The sequence below is a fragment of the Macaca thibetana genome, chromosome X, assembly GCF_024542745.1.
Source record: "Macaca thibetana thibetana isolate TM-01 chromosome X, ASM2454274v1, whole genome shotgun sequence".
Taxonomy (NCBI): domain Eukaryota; kingdom Metazoa; phylum Chordata; class Mammalia; order Primates; family Cercopithecidae; genus Macaca; species Macaca thibetana.
Genome location: NC_065598.1, coordinates 51,826,283 through 51,842,582, shown reverse-complemented (window position 1 = coordinate 51,842,582; position 16,300 = coordinate 51,826,283). Strand labels below are relative to the sequence as shown.

General features: G+C 42.3%; 2 protein-coding genes across 2 annotated transcripts in view; one reads left to right on the top strand and one right to left on the bottom strand.

Moving 5' to 3' along the window:
- LOC126946501 (melanoma-associated antigen D4-like) overlaps window positions 1-16,300 on the top strand; it is a 526,225-nt gene that overhangs the window by 346,209 nt on the left and 163,716 nt on the right.
- LOC126946581 (putative uncharacterized protein FLJ39060) lies at window positions 9,656-12,719 on the bottom strand. The gene is made up of 2 exons (XM_050777115.1): window positions 12,424-12,719; window positions 9,656-11,447 (listed from the first exon to the last, which is right to left on the bottom strand). Exons 1-2 carry the CDS (start codon window positions 12,673-12,675, stop codon window positions 11,328-11,330), a joined length of 372 nt encoding a protein of 123 aa, XP_050633072.1. The 5' UTR covers window positions 12,676-12,719; the 3' UTR covers window positions 9,656-11,327.

Genomic DNA, 16,300 nt, shown 5'->3' with positions numbered 1-16,300 from the left:
TTTAGCATCATTTCCCTAGTGCTGTTATCAAGATAGAATTCTCATGAGCGCAGGTTGTTTAACAGTGTGTAGCATCTCCGCCTGACTCTCTTCCTTCCGCCCCGCCCATGTGAAGTGCTCCCTCCCCCTGTGAAGTGCTCCCTCTTCCTTTGCCTTCCACTAGGATTGCAAGTTTCCTGAGGCCTTGCCAGAAGCCGAGCGGATGCCAAAAATCAGGCTTCCTGTACAGCCTGCAGAACTGTGAGCCAATTAAACCTTTTCTCTTTATAAATTACCCAGTCTCAGGTATTTCTTTACAGCAATGCAAGAAAGGAATAGTACAATGAAGTTACTTGGATATTTCGGGCCGAGAGTTTCCAGGACATGGGAAATGGCAGCTGGGTCCCAGGAAAGGAGAGTGCAGGTGGACAAAGGGATTTCAGAGACTCGCTGGAATAAATGGAAGGAAGGGAGTGGAAGTTGGGGGCCTATGCCCAGCTTTTGCGTGGTTTTTCTTCACAAATTTATGGTGTGGAATGTGTCATGTCCTGCCTGGAACCCTGTTTGTCCAGCCTCTGATACAGGGAGCCAATACAAAGGAGATAGCTACTCAGGAAAAAGGGATGGGGAAGAGGCCCCTCATTAGTTTGGCTGCTTCCCAAAGCAAGAGACTGTCAGAAACTTCCCTCCTTTGGGTCCCAGGCCCTGGTGGAATGGGAGTCTGGCAGGAAGGGGGAGCCCTAAGAACTGGTCCCATGATCTGGCTGAGGTCTCCCAGGCCACAGAGGAGAAAACGGAGGGAGTCTGTTCTGTTCTGTGTGATCTGGCAGGAAGGGTCAGGGAACCTTTCTGGGGCAGCATTTCTGAAATCGGGCTGGAACTATCTGACGTAAAATGGGGATGGCTGAAAACCTCCCATATTATGATAGAGGCTAGTGGGTGGGGAACCGGGCAAGTGGATTGGGATAGCAAGAATCCTAGATTCCACGGGCATGGTTTGGAGGTACAATACATTGTTGGTAAGATGGTGGCTAAGGGACAAGGAAGCCTGGATGTAAACCCTTAAGATTGGTATTGGATCCCTCTGCCTTTCCGTTCTCCTCCACCCAGCAGTGAGGGGAGGTCAGGGCAGAACTGAAGTGAATGTTCTTTTCATTTTCTGAATAGGGGCTTGTGTACCTCAGAGGAAGACAGAATGTGCACATTTCTCTGTGTTTCTCTTTGTCTCATTCTTAGTCCCGAGACCGTTAGTCCTAGTTACCATGGAAACTGAAGCTGAGTGTCTGACGCATTCATCGGACTCTGGGAGAAAATTCGAGTTGGTCCCTGATTTCAGTAATTATCCGTTTACTACCTTCACTCTTTTTGCCATATTTAATTGTGATAAAACTATTATAATACCAAATGCTTCCGATCTACATTAATACTTCACTTGCATTTCTTATAGTTTGCTTAGAATTTTAATTCATTAATATCACATGCTATCTTCATTGTCGTGTTTAGAAGGCATAGTGTTTTCCTTTGAACGAAATAGTTTTTCATCAGTAAGTATATTTTCAAAGGAAACCTAATATCACTACCATAAGTGGAAATCCAGCATCACTTGTCGTAAATAGAAAGTTACTGTAAAAAACAAACGCAAGTGAGGCAAAATGTATCATTTAGGAAAAATTATTTAACGTGTTTTAAAATTGTCAATGTTTCATTCAAATGATGCACCTGACCTCATTTTGTGTACCATATGGGTATAATTTTGGTAAATTTTATCAATGTGAGGCAGTCTTCTGTAGCCCAATTCCCTCTGGATGTGTGGACAATGTTTAATTGCTGGACCTACAAAACTGGGAATAATGGTGAAGGTAGCATGGTACTGACTTCCCCGGGGGGGACCTGACTGAATGACGAGATGGCCTTCCCCAGGCATCCCTGGAGTCATTATACCTTTTAAAATGATGAGAACTGGTTTGTGAATGTTTCCCTTGCCAGCTCAGGGTACATGGATTCATTAGTGATCTGGACAGAGGCATTGTTGATTTCCTCTCTAGCTCTCAAACCTTGCACAGTATTTGGGGAAGACAGAGTTCTCAAAAAATGTGTGTCCAATAAGCTTCCTTCTTTGCAAATTCTGTTCCTTCTTCCCGGAATGTCATTCCCACAGCTTTGATGGTTGATAACCTGCAACTCATCCCTTAAACTTGGAGTAAGTGCTTCTGACTCCCTCAGGAAGTTGTTTCTTCCCTCCTCTTTGTTCCTGTAAGAAAGGTAATACTGACTATGATAAGTATCATTGTCTATGAGCCTTATCTCTCCCACCAGACTCTGAACTTCTCAATGGCAGTGACTAATTCTCATCCATCTTTTCGAAGGCTCTTCAACTTATGTAGCACCTTTCATTATATTGAATAATGTCATGTATGAGTCCCCTTTTTCAAACCAGATTGGGAGTTCCCATGGTAAGAGGAAGCCTGATCATCCATTCTGTATGGCGTGTGATTCTACAGTCATCAGTCCTGCTCCTAGTGCCCCAGCAAGCCCTTCCTTAGCCAAAATGCTGAAGCCTCAGTGAAGCCTCTTCGTTGCCCCAGGTTTCATTTTCTGGACTCAGGGATTTTATTACCCACTATAAAGACTGAATAAGCTTTTCACTGTGTGGAAGAAAGAATAGAAGTTCAATGGCGGCACATTGTTTCTTCATCATCCTACGTTCTCTGAAAACTATTTGGGTTCAGAAATATTTTGTGCGCCTCTTATCCAATCCACTTTTGGAGAAAGAGAAATTTCACCTAAAGTCCCGCAAACTCCTTCGAATTCCTTGTGGTAGATGTAAATGGGGAGGGAGACAGGATGGGCAAGAAGGTGAAGGGAGGACCTGGGAGATAAGGGGTACACAAGATGATATCTTACCCCACTATCCATCTGCCCCGCATTCTACTCCTAGCAGGTGCCTCCGCCCCACCACCACCTGGAGAAGACCGCTTAGAGAAAAGAAAACCTTCCAGACTCAGCCCATTCACATCCCTCTTAGTCTTTGAGGTTCACGAAAGTTAAGTAACTTGCTCAAACTCACTTAAGTCAATCTATGAGACCAATATTACCCAGAAACCAAAGGCAGAAGAGGACATCACAAGAAGAGCATACCACAGAACAATATCTTTTATAAATGTAGGTGAAAATGCCCTCAACAAAACCAAAAGGAGAGATTGGCAGAACAGATTTTTTAAATGTTCCAATTACATGCTGTCTAGAAGAGGTGTGCTTTACTTTCAAAGACATAAATTGCTTAAAATAAAAGCATGAAAAAAGTATAGTGTGGAAACAATCATGAAAAGAGAGTTGGAGTGGCTCTACTAATATTCTCTGAGACAAAAATATACTTCGAGACAACAATTCGATTTAGATACAGAGAAGGACGTTTTAACATGGTAGAGTGCTCAATCCATCAAGAAGATGTAAAGATTGTTATAAAAATATATAGACACATAGCAATAGTGCCCCCACAATACATGAAGCAAAAATGGACACAACTGAAGGGAAAAAGATGCACACAAGATCCCAGCCTTGTAGGATGTGGCTAAATTAGCTCTTAGATGCAAATGTATAGCTATAAACGCCTATATTAAAAAAAAAGAGTAGTGCTCTCAAACAATTCTCCTAAATTTTTATGTTAAGATACAGGAGCAAGAAAATTAAACTAACCCCAAACAAGCAGAAGGAAGGAAATAAGGACTGTTAGAGTGATAGAAATAAAAAGAATATAGGAAATAATAGAGAAAATTAAAAAAACCAGCAGTTGGTTCATTAACAAAGATCAATAAAATTGACATGCTTTTGCCAGACTACAAAAGAATAGAAAAGATGCATATTACAAAACTCAAAACTAGAATATAGAATATTAATACAATCTTACAGAAATAAAAAGGTTATGGGAAATACTGTGAACAACAGCATATCAACAAATCAGATAATCTTGTGAAAAGGACAAATGTCCAGAAACACACAAATTACTGAAACTGCCTAAAGGAGAAGTAGAAGATTTGAACTGATTTACAACAAGTAAAGGGATTGAATTACTAACAGATATATTTCCCCAAAGAAAAGTCCAGAGGTAACTGGTGGAATTCTACCAAATATTTAAAGAATGCTTAACACCAAGGCTTCACAAGATTGCTCAAGAACAGAAGGGTAACCTTCCCAGCTAGTTTTTTGAGCCCAGCTTTAACCAAACTCCAAAATTAGACAAGGCATCAGAAGGAGATCACCAACATAATTACAGATGAATATCTGTTATGTATACACAAATCTCCTCCACAAATTACACACATACCTAATTCAGCAACACACACACGTGCGCGTGCGAACACACACACACACACAAAGATTTCACACAAAGACCAAGTGGAACTTGCTCCAGGAATGTAAAGTTGGTTCAACGTACAAAAATCAATCAATATAATATACCACACTAACCAAATAAAAATCCCATATCATCATTTCCATAGACACAGAAAAACTTGTGACAGATCCAAAACCATTTCACAATTAAAAAAAAAACGAAGAAACTGGAGAAAAAAGGCACTTCTGCAACTCAGTAGACTCTATGAAAAACCCGCAATTGCCATCATGATTAATGGTGAAAGGCTGAAAACTTTCACCCTCAACAAGCAACAATGTGTGCTCTCACCATTTCTATTTAACATTGTACAAGAGCTTCTAGCTAATGCATTTAGGCAAGAAAAAGAGATAGAAGACCTCCAGACTTGAAAGGAATAAGTAAAACTCTCTGCTCACAGATGACATTATCATGTATGTAGAAAACACTAAAGAAGCCAGAAAATAAAATACTATTAGGACGAGTCATTGAGTTTATTCTATATAATATCTATATCAATGTAAAGCACACAATTTTATTTCTTTATACTACCAATGAATAATCCAATAAAGGACATTTTAAAAACAATTCCATTTATCATAGCATCCAAAGAAACACAATAGTTAGAAATAAATTTCACAAAAGAAGTGTAAGACTTGTACAGAGAACACTACAAAACCTTATTGAAAGAAATTAAAGGAGACCTAAAGAAATGTGAAGGTGTCCCTTATGCATGGATGGGAAGACTGTGTATCATTAGAATAGCAGCAGTCCACAAGTGGATCTACAGATACAACGTACTCTCTGTTTAAAATCCCACCAGGATTTTCTTGCCATGATTGACAATCCGATTCTAGCATTCTCATGGCAATGCAAGGGACCCAGAAAAGCCAAAACAATCTTGAAAAAGAGCAACGACGGAGGACTCACACGTCTCTATTTCAAAACTTACTGCAAAGCTACAGTAATCAATGTGTTGTGGTACTGGCATAAATTTAGGCATATGTATCAGTGTCATAAAAATGCAAATTTCAGAAATAAACCTCTTCTTTTAAGTTCAATTGATTTTCGACAGGTGTCTCAAGGCAACTCAAAGTGAGAAAGAATAGCATTTTCCACAAAGGGTGCTGGGACAAATGGTTATGCCCATGGGGAAGAATGAAGCGGACCCACCATCTCATGCCATGTCTGAAAATTAATTCAAAATGAATGACAGACATAAACCTAAGGGGAAAAAACTATGTAACTTTTGGAAAAAAACTTTGGGGGTAATCTTCATGACCTTGAAATTGGAATTGGCTTTGTAGATATGGTACCCATATCACGGGTGAAGAACATGAAACACAGAGGAACTGTACTTCATTAAAATTAAATACTTTTGTGCTTCAAAGCCCACCATCAAGGACAAGGAAGACAACTTATGAGATGAGATGATTGAAAAGACTGGAAAATCATATATCTCATATTTGACTCTATTTGCAATATCTAATAAACACTTACGACTGCCTAATAAAAAAGACACAGCCCAAATAAAAGTGGGCAAAGGATTGTGATAGATGTTTCTCTAAAGAACATATACAAACGGCTAATAAGCTCAAGAAAAGATGCTCAGTGTCATTAGTCATTAGGGAAGTGCAAGTCAAATCCACGTTGTGATACCGCTTCCCACTCACTAAGATGGCTGAAATCAAACAGACAATGACAAATGTTGGCAAGGTTGTGGAGGAACTGGAATCTTAAGACATTTCTCATGGGATTGTAAGATGGTTCAATCACTTTGGGAGAGGGTGCAGCAGTTCCTCCAAAAGTTAGAGTTCCTTTAGGACCCAGCAAGTCCACTCTAGGTATTCACCCAGGAGATTTGAAAAAGTAACTCAGGTAAAATCCTGTACAAGAGTGTCCATACCAGCCTCATCCATAAAAGCCAAAAAGTGAAAGAATCTAAATGTCCATCAACAGTTGAATGAGTAACCATTATATGGTAGTTAATCAAATGTACGAGCCACAACATTGATTAATCTGGAAAACATAGTGCTTACTGAAAAAAGCCAGTCAAAAAGGTCATGTATTGTATGATCTGATTTATGGAAAACATTCACTACATGCAAAATCAGAGAGCCAGAAGATAGATCAGAGGGTACCAGTGGTTTGAAGAAGAGGGAAGATTAAGTCACTTAAATACATACAGTGTGTTTTTTTAAGTAAAACAGTTTTTAAGTTACATGGTTGTGATAGTTGCACAACTTTCTGTTTTCTAAATTTTATTTTATTGTACTAAGAACACGTAACATGAGATCAGCCCTCACTAAAATTTTAAGTGCAGAATGCCATATTGTTAACCATAGGCACAGGCTTGTACAGGAGATCTCAAGAATGTATTCCCCTTGCACAATGGAAACTTTATACCCATAGAACAGCAACTCCCTGTTTCCCCCTCCCTCAAGGTTCAAGCAGCCGACATTGCACTCTGGTTTTTAAGATTGACTATTTTAGACAGCTGAAATATTTAGAACCCACATTATTTGTGTGTGATGGCAGGAATTCCTTCTTCATGGAGGCTGAGTAATGTGCCATTTTATGTATATACCACATTTTTAATATGCATTCATCTGTCAATGAACATTTAGGTTGTTTCCATATTGTTTTAAAATTTTGACTGTTAGATGTAATGCTTCAATAAAGGTGGGAGTGCATATATTCCCTTCAAGGTCCTGATTTCAATTCTTTTGGTTATATACCCAAAAGTGGGATTGCCAGATCATATGGTCATTCTATTTTTAATTTTCTGAGGAACCACTATGGTGTATTCCATAGTGGCTGCACCATTTTACATGCCTACCCCAGTGTGCCCGTGTTGGAATTTTTACACATCTTCTCCAAAACAACACTTGTTGTTCTTTCTTTCTTTTTTCTTTCTTTCTTTCTTTTTCTTTCTTTCTTTCTTTCTTTCTTTCTTTCTTTCTTTCTTTCTTTCTTTCTTTCTTTCTTTCTTTCTTTCTCTCTCTTTTCTTTCTGTCTGTCTTTCGTTCGTTTGTTCTTTCTTTTTCTTTCTTTCTTCCTTCCTTCCTTCCTTTCTTCTTTCTTTCTTTTCTTTCTTTCTTTCTCTCTTTTTTTTCTTTTTCTTTCTTGTTTTGATAATAGCTATCTTTCGAAGTGTGAGGTGGTAGCTCATTGTGGTCTGTATTTGCATTTCTCTGATGAGTAGTGATGTTGAGCACTTTTTCATACACTGTTGGGCATGTGCATTTCCTCTCTGGAGAAACGTCTATTCAAGTCTTTTGCCCATTCTTTAGTCAGTTTGTTGTCTTCTTTTTTGGTATTGAGTTGTAGGAGTTCCTTGTATAGCTTGGATGTTAATCCTTTATCATATATATCCTTTTCAAATATCTTTTCCAATAAATCTCCTAGAAGAGAACATAGGTGAAAAGTTCCATGGCATTTGACTTGGAAATGACTTCTCGAATATGACAAAAAGCACAAGCAGCAAAAAGCCACATTAGATAGGTGAGACTATGCCGAACCAAAAACCTATGGCGAACCAAATGAAACAATCAACATGGTGAAAAGGCCACCTACAGAATGGGAGTTGCTCAACTTTTTGAATATACTAACAAACACTGCACTGTACTCTTTTAAAGGGTGAGCTTTGTGGTATCTGAATTATATCTCAGTAAAGCTGTTTCTTTTAACGAAGGAGGAAAGAATCGCTGAAGGAATTCAAAATGTTCATAACTTATTCCTAAGTTAACATACGTGCTAATATATTAGGATACAAGTTGGAGGGATATTTTTGAATTATTACAAAATGAAACCTATACGAAGACTTCCAGAAGGCTGAAAAATTAAATGTGGTAGGAGGCTTCCAAAGCGGCCTCTCTGGCAGAGTAGCAAGGTTCCAAGAACCATGTCAAGACAAAGCTATTTCTCAGGCATGACCTTCATGATTGTTTTTATGTCTCAGACTCCCATGAATCCTACCTGCTTTCCAATCCTGGTTATGCAGCCCTCTTACTGATTCCATGTGCAACCTGGTATTCTTGCAGCCGGTTTTTTCTTTTGGTTGAGCAATCGTGAGTGTTTTTCTGTTGTTTCTAACCAAACATACTGATGGATACAGGAGGTGGCAGATGTAGGTGTTATTTACGTCTATAAAGTGAAAGGAAATTTCTTAGAGAAAAAATGTAGAAAAGGAGGAAATAAGGCCACAATCTGGAGCATATCAACAAGTAGAGGAGTTTAGAAGAAGAGGAGACAGGAAATAACTCAAAGAATAGGATCTATCCTGGAAGGAAGATCACCAGAAGAGGATGGTTTCATGGAATCCACAAGATTTCAGGAGATCGATAGTGGCCAGCACGTTCAATGCTACTAAGAGGGCAAGCCAAATCAGAGGGATGATCATTGGATTTGACATCGTGTAAGTTACTAAAGAGCATGAAAAACAAAAAAAGCATATTGGAGGACAGAAGGCCATGCAAGACATCGGAGGTGGAGATGAGGAAGTGGTGACAACCTGTTCAGACAACTTACCAGAAAAGTTTTGCTGTGAAAGGCAGCAGGTATGTAGGAGAACAGCTGGTAGGGAAGTGTTGCCAAGGGAAGGTATTTGTTTAAAATGGAGGACAGTGGAGCATAATTATATGCTGATGGGAATAACCGCTGGAGCAGGAGAATGTGAAGATGCAGAGAAACAGTGGACATCTGCAGGAATACAAACTGTGAAACACTGAGGGGTAAAGATAGGATCAACCAGAGAGGCTGACTTTGTTGAAAATATGAGCCACCAGCCCCATGCGTCATGCTCTCAGTTAAAGCCATACTGATAACCTCCATCCCCGGGGATGGCCAAACTGAGAATGAGGGATTGGCAGGGCAGACATGTCCAGAGGATGAGAAAATGAAGTTTGAAGTCCACAGGATCCAGGCTGAGTAACGAAGGTTAATGTAAACTGACAAATTCAAATTTTGAGAAATGTATCGGTCAGAGATATTTTTAATTTTTTAAATTAAATTTTATTTTTTTCTGCAGATGGGGTCTCGCTGTGATGCCCAAGCTGGTCTTGAACTCATGGCTTCAAAGTGTAGCCTCCCAAAGCTCTATGCAGTGGTGCTGTCATAACTCACTGCAGCCTCAAACTCCTGGGCTCAAGTGATCCTCCCGCGTGAGTCTCCCGAGTAGCTGGGACCACAGATGCGTGCCACCATATAAGGCTAATTTTTTCGATTTTTATAATTTTAGAGATGAGGTCTCGCTACATAGACCAGGCTCGTGTCCAACTCCTGGCCTCAAACAATCCTCCTGCCTCAGTGTCTTGCATAGCTGGGGTTATAGGTGTGAGCCACTGCACAGAGCTAGGTGAGGGATTATGTGACACTCATAGCTCCTTAGTGTTTGGGGATTGTATCTGGCTGTTCATGTGTTCACAGTAAGGTGGAGAGATAGACAGATCCCATTACTGAGAAATAAAGAAATCCCTACAATGAAGCAGATTAATGGAGGGGACTTCCTCCTTTCCAGGGAGAGAAAAGGGCAGTGCTCAAAACCGGAAGAAAAGCCATGAACAGGAATTCACCGGAAATGGAATGTCCTCAGAAGATCTTATCTTTTCCGTGGGAGGCAGGGGGTGGGTGATTCTTTTTGGATTCTAGCAGCATGGATACTTAGCCATCGCTCGCCAGTAGTTTGTTCCACTGTCATTTCATGTAGTCACTGTTGATCCTTCACTGAAGTCTGTAACTGGCATAGCGTCTACAGTCCTGTGAGTGGTGTTTTTGGGGATTTAAGGAGCAGAGCAGACAAGCGAAGCGTTGCCTTCCTGGCATTGCCATTCCCCATTGGTCCTTCTCCAAGGGAAACTGGTCGTGGTCATCCAGACAGAGACCAGCAGCCGAGTGGATCTGAGATCCCCTGAGAGGGGTGTGAAACACAGGGGAGTCACTGGCAGGTGAGCACTCAGGAGTGCATATGAGACAAACCCCCTGACCCAGAGGAGACTGGATGTCGCGCAACATCCGTGGAGGTCGGGAAGATGGGCAGGACTTCATGTGGTTCCTTCTGGCGTAGGGCATGGCTATGGGTGTGGGTTGCACCATTGCAGTGAAGTGGAGTTTTTTTAGATATTTTGGACTGAGGGGTTCCAGGACATGGGAAATGGAGGGCGGCTGGGTCCCAGGAGAGGAGAGTACAGCTGGACAAAGGGACTTCTGAGACTTGCTGTAATAGACGGAAAGAAGAGAGGGGAAGTTGGGGGCATTTGCCCAGCTTTTGAGTTGTTGTTTATCACAAATTTATAGTGTGGGACGTCTCATGTCTTGCCTGGCACCCTGTTTGTCCAGCCTCTGGTAAGGGGAGCCAATACACAGGAGGTGGTGGGCTTCTCAGGAAGAGGGGCAGGGAAGAGGCCTCTCATTAGTTGGGCTGCTTCCAGAAGTGGGAGACTACCAGAAACCTCCCTCCTTGGAGTCTCCCCAAGGCTCGGCGGAACAGGAGTGTGGCAGGAAGGGGGAGTCCTAGGAACTGGTCCCATGGTATGGGCGGAGGTCTCCCAGGCCACAGAGGAGAAGAAGGAGGAGGTGTGTCCTATGTGACTCTGGCAGGAAGGATCAGGGAGCCCTTCTGAGACAGCGCTTCTGAAATCGGGCTGGCTGGAACTTTCTGTCAGAAAATCGGAATGACTGAAAAAACTCCGCTACTATGATAGAGGCCAGAGGGTGGGAAAGAGGAAAGTGAGTTGGGGTAGCGGGAATCCTAGGTTCCACAGGCATGGTTTACAGGTACAATACATTGTTGGTAACATGATGGCTCGGGGACAAACAAGCCTGTCTCCAAGCCGTGCAGGTGCATTGAGAGGATGTAGAAATTCTGGATTCATATCGGGCCCGTCTGCATTTCTGCCCTCCTCCACCCAGCATTGAGGGGAGGGCAGGGTAGAACTAAAGCAAATGTTCTTTTCAATCCCTGAATAGGGGCTTGCGTACCTCAGAGGAAGACAGAACACGCACATTTCTCTGCGTTTGTCTTTGTCTCATCCTTAGTCTCTAGACCATTAGCCCCTGTTGCCATGGGAACTGAAGCTGAGTGTCTGATGCATTCATTGGGCTGTGGGAGAAAAGCAGAGTTGGTCCTTGAAATAAAGGCCCCTGGGAGAGGGGATTCTAGCAAGGCAGTCACATCGAAAGAATTCACAATTCCCACAGAGGTATTGATCCCTGCGATTATTAGTACACACACACACACCCCACACACACACACTCCCACCCCATACACACACACACAGGCTTCATCCTGAACAGAGATGATGTACGGTGCATCACACTGGCTGGCCCCTAGGGCTCTTGTGGGAGAGGCCAGGTCTCTGCCACCGTGAAAGGGGTTGCAACTGATACAGTCAGGGAGGGATCCCAGGAAGGGGAGTGATTCCCTTAAATTTGCTTGTTGAAACAGGCAGGGTAAAGGAGGATCCGGTGCAGAGCTTGGATTCATCAGAGGTGGCGGTTGATGTGACCGGTCGCCCTGTTTGGGTGGGAAGGCCCCGAATGACACATGCAGCCAGGCAAGAGCGGTCCTGTGCACCCTTTGCTCTTGGCTTATCCAGCTCCTCCCTCTGAGATAGTCCCACAGGGAGCCCCAGATTGACCTGGGATGGGGATCCCCTCTTTCCAGAGGCACAGTAGAGTTCTCAACGCTGGCAGTTTTCTCCTCCTTACCCTTTCTCCCTCACTGCCCCTTCATCTTGCCCCCCGCTCATCAATCACCCTTTGGTAAAGGACCTCTCCCCTTGTTCCTCTCTTTACTCCCTCATCCATTCCTCTACACTCCTTTCCTCTTTCCTCTCTCTTCCTACCTCACTTCAGCCTCCGTCATCACCCCTCATCTCCCCTCTCTGCTCTCTCGCCTCCATGCCTTGTCTTTCCCTTTGTCCTCCCTCCGAGTTCCCATATCCCTCACTGCCCTTTCTCTCCCTCTTTCCTTTCGCATGTTGTCCTCCCTGGTTTTCCCCTCCTTTTGCTTTTTCCTTCTCTCTACGCCGTTCCTTCCCCTCACCCACCCCACCCTCCCTTCCCCTGATACTTACCCAGTGACTAATCCTTAGTTCCTTAAGTGGCACTGGGCGTAACGTGGGCCCTATGTGTTTAGCTTTCAGCCTCGGAGGGCAGTACATCCTAAAGTGAATCACCAACTTAATTATTCCTCTGCAAATTATCATCAGTGATATGAGATTCAACGACAAGGAGCTGTGAGAGTGCACAGGAAGGGAGCTCATTTCTGGGGTGGGCTCAGTGAAGAAAATGTCATTGATGATAGTCTCTGTTCTGCCATCCACCATCCTCTGCTTGCCTCTTTCTGTCACTGCCTTCCCTTTTATGTTGGGGACAACTCTCCTCTTCTATCTTTTGCAGCAGGGTGGGACTCCTCTCATGGTGTCCTGCCCTCCACACCCCAAAGTGTGAGTTCTCATGAAGTCCAACCGGATGCCCATTCCCTGCAACCGGAGCACCCAACAGACCAAAGAGCACGAGGGGTAGGTTCAACTCGCCCGGGGACCCTTGTTCTTGCTCCCAGGTTCCCCAGGGCACCTTTGGTCATGTACTTCACTCACCTCTTCTCTTTTTCACCTTCACTTCTCCCTTCTCTTCCCCCTCCCTCTTTCCCGGCTGCATCCTTCTTTCTTAAGGCTTTACCCCATAAAGACAAAGAAACTGGCTGAGGAGACAAAAGAAAGAAAGTAGCAGAAGCTGGTAAGGAAACAGGTGAGTGACATCTGACTTAGCTGATTAAGAGAGCTTGATCCTTTTGGAGGGCGTGGCGGGTGCTTGCTCTGTCGCCCAGGCTGGAGTGCAGTGGTACGATCATAGCTCCCTGTATCCTTGAGCTGCTGAGCTCAAGGGATCCTCCAGCCTCAGCCTCCAGAGTAGCTGGGACTACATGTTAATTTTTTTGTTTTTTAATGTTTTGCTTTTTTAGAGACAGGGTCTCACTTGTGTTGCCAAGAGAGCTTGAGCATCAACTGGCAGTGAGGACAGCCGGAAAGCAACCGACTTACCCCTCTCACCAGACCTTCCAACTGTCTGCCACACTGGCATTGCCGTGTATCCCTGCATCTTGTTGGTAATGGTGGGGGCTGTAAATTGCATGATTGCTCTAGAAAGTGTAGTTAAAAATCACTTAGACACCCAGATCCCCTCTCAGCTCCTCGTAGCATGACAAATCACTCTCCCCCAACTCTGGGAGTTGGAGGACAAATGTACTGTCTGCACAGCATGAACCAGCAGATTTATGGGCTTTGGAACTTCAGACTCACTTGAAGGCATACATCCCAACCCAGCGTAGGGATTTCAGTTGCTGTCTACAGCAATCTGCAGTCCCTCACCTCCGCTGGAGTTTGGCGTCCAGATTGCTGGCATCTTGCCCCTTCTCAGAGACGCAGGAGAGTCTTCCTGTGTTATCTAAACTTCCCTAGAGAGGAGACTTAGTAATATTGGCAGGCAAAGACCTCTGGAGTTTGCTTCGTTCGTAAGCTCAAAACATTTTCTCATTTCAAGGTTAGTTTTTCTTAGAGCCATGGGTTACTAAGGAGGATGTTTCTTAATTTACAAACACATATGGGGGTTTGTAATGATCTTTTGTTATTGATTTCTAGATCCCATTGTGGCATTGTGGTCAGAGAATATACAACTCGCTGAAGAATCCATTGTTTATGGACATTCCTGGGATTGTATTCATTTAAATATCTTTATGTACATTGTAGTGGAATATAATACAAAAATGGAGTTGCATGAAAAATGAAGGTACCGCTCAGTAAATGGTTCCACAGGGACATCTGATCCCCTACGATCTGGGTTAAGAAATGGTGTACTGTATTGCTGGCAGCTCAAAAGCACTCTCATGCCAGTCACTCTTGTCTTCCACCTCGGCCAATCTAACCACTCTTGTGACTTTTAACACTTGAAGATAATCCCGCCTGTTTGTGAACGCATTACACGTACGTAGAATCAGTACAGTACATATTTTACAGTACATATTTTATAATCTGGGTTTCTCTTGGTTTTTCAGTAAGGTTTTTCTCCTTACTATTGACTTCTGTCGTGCTGTGTAGCTGAATTTCGTTTCTTTGCCTTCCTGCGCAGTATTTTGAATTGTATGACAATGCCACAATTTATTCGTGCCTTTTATTTCTAATGGACTCTTCAGTAGTTTCCAGCGCTGGAGTGTTAGTGTTATTATTGTGGTGCACGTTCACAAGGATGTCCTTTGGTTGACATGCTTATGCATTTAAGGCTGTGCTTGCAGGACTGCTTTGATTACTTTTTCTTCCTTCATGGCACTGTAAGTGGTGACAGTGGATGTAGCGGTTTGTATTTATTTATTTATTTATTTATTTATTTATTTATTTATTTTTCCCTGATCTCAGAGGGAAAGCTGTCAACATGTCACCAGTAAGTATCGTTGTTTTCGGAGGCGTTTAAAAAATATTCCAACTGAATCAAGAGCGTTTCCTTTTATTTGCAGTTGGCTAAGAGGTTTTATCATAAGTGCGTGGTCATTTTAAAAAATCAAACCCATGAAATACCCTTCCTGCATCTGTAGGGAATATCCTATTTTTTCTCTTTCACACATTACTTCTGAGAGATAGATTTTTCAAGCGCTGAACCGCTTCATTTCTAGAATACTCGACTTGTTTGTGATACGTTTTCATTTTTGGAGATTTAACTGATTTGTTTTGCTAATGCTTTATCCAAGATTTCTTCTTCTGTGCTTATGTGAAAGATAGGCCTGTGCATTTCATTTCTTACCATGCCCTTTAAGGTTTTTGCCTCATAAAATGGGATGGGAAGCATTTCCCCTTTTTTATGTTACCTGGCAAGAAGGTAAGATTGACATTCTTTCCTTCACAAATGTTTTGTAGAATTAATCGGTGGCGGCATCAGAGTCTGTAGGTTCTTGTGGCTGCTGCTGTTGTTTCCTTCAGATTCCGCCCGTTTAGAATTTGTAGGACAATTCAGATGTTTAGTCTGTTTTCTGTCATTTTGTTATCCAAAGTATCACATTTGTGGGCATAAAGCTGTTCATGATTTTGAATAATGATCTCTTTAATATCTTCGTTGCCCGTAGTGATGTTTTCTTAGCCACTCCAGACACTGGTTGCTTCATTATTTCTCTCCTTTTTGTTCAGGCCCACACAAGGCATGTCTTAATCACATCATCTTTACAAAAAACCACCTCTGGCTGTGTTGTTTTATCTTTAACTGATTTGTATTTTTATTGTTATTTCATTTCTTCTGCTTTCTTCAGGTTTAATCTGTTGCTCAGCATGGTTGGGAAAGATGCAAATGTTGTGTCTTTCTTTTTCATGCAATCTAGACAATTAAAATATATCCCATAAGTTTTCATCAGGTTCAAAATACTTTGTGATTTCATTGGTGATGTTTTCCTTGAGCTATGGGTTATTTAGAAAACAGGAAATTAAAAGGATGCCTTTTCTAAAGATAAAATGAAGTGAAATAAAAAGGATGCCTTTTTTATTTCATTTTCTTGCCTAATTGCCCTCCGAACTTCCGGGACTATGTTGAGAAGAAGTAGCAAAAGCGGGCATCTCTGCCTTGCTCCTGATCTTGGAGGAAAAGCTTTCACTCTTTCGGCATCTAGTACAGTGTTCACAGTGAGTATTTTATATAGGACTTTTGTAACGCTGAGGTTGTTTCCTTCTGTTCCAAGGAGTTTGAGTGTTTTTGTCACGAAGGGAGCTGACTTTTGTCAGATGCTTTTAGTGCATCAATTGAGCCGATCATGTGGTTTTGTCCTTCATTTTGTTGATACCGTACACTAAATTAGTTGATTTTCATTGATCGAAACTTCCTTGCATTCCACGAATAAATCCCACGTGGTCATGGGCCTTTCATGTGCTGTTGAACTCGGTGTGCTAGGCTTTTGTTGAATATGTATGCATAAAC

Bases quoted from the DNA above. Each gene is read 5' to 3' on its own strand.
- LOC126946581 (XM_050777115.1), bottom strand. From the start codon at position 12,675: ATGGTGGATGGCAGAACAGAGACTATCATCAATGACATTTTCTTCACT. The intron at 11,448-12,423 runs GTAAGTATCAGG...TTTCTCCCACAG, and splicing joins AACTAAGGATTAGTCACTGG to CCCAATGAATGCATCAGACA.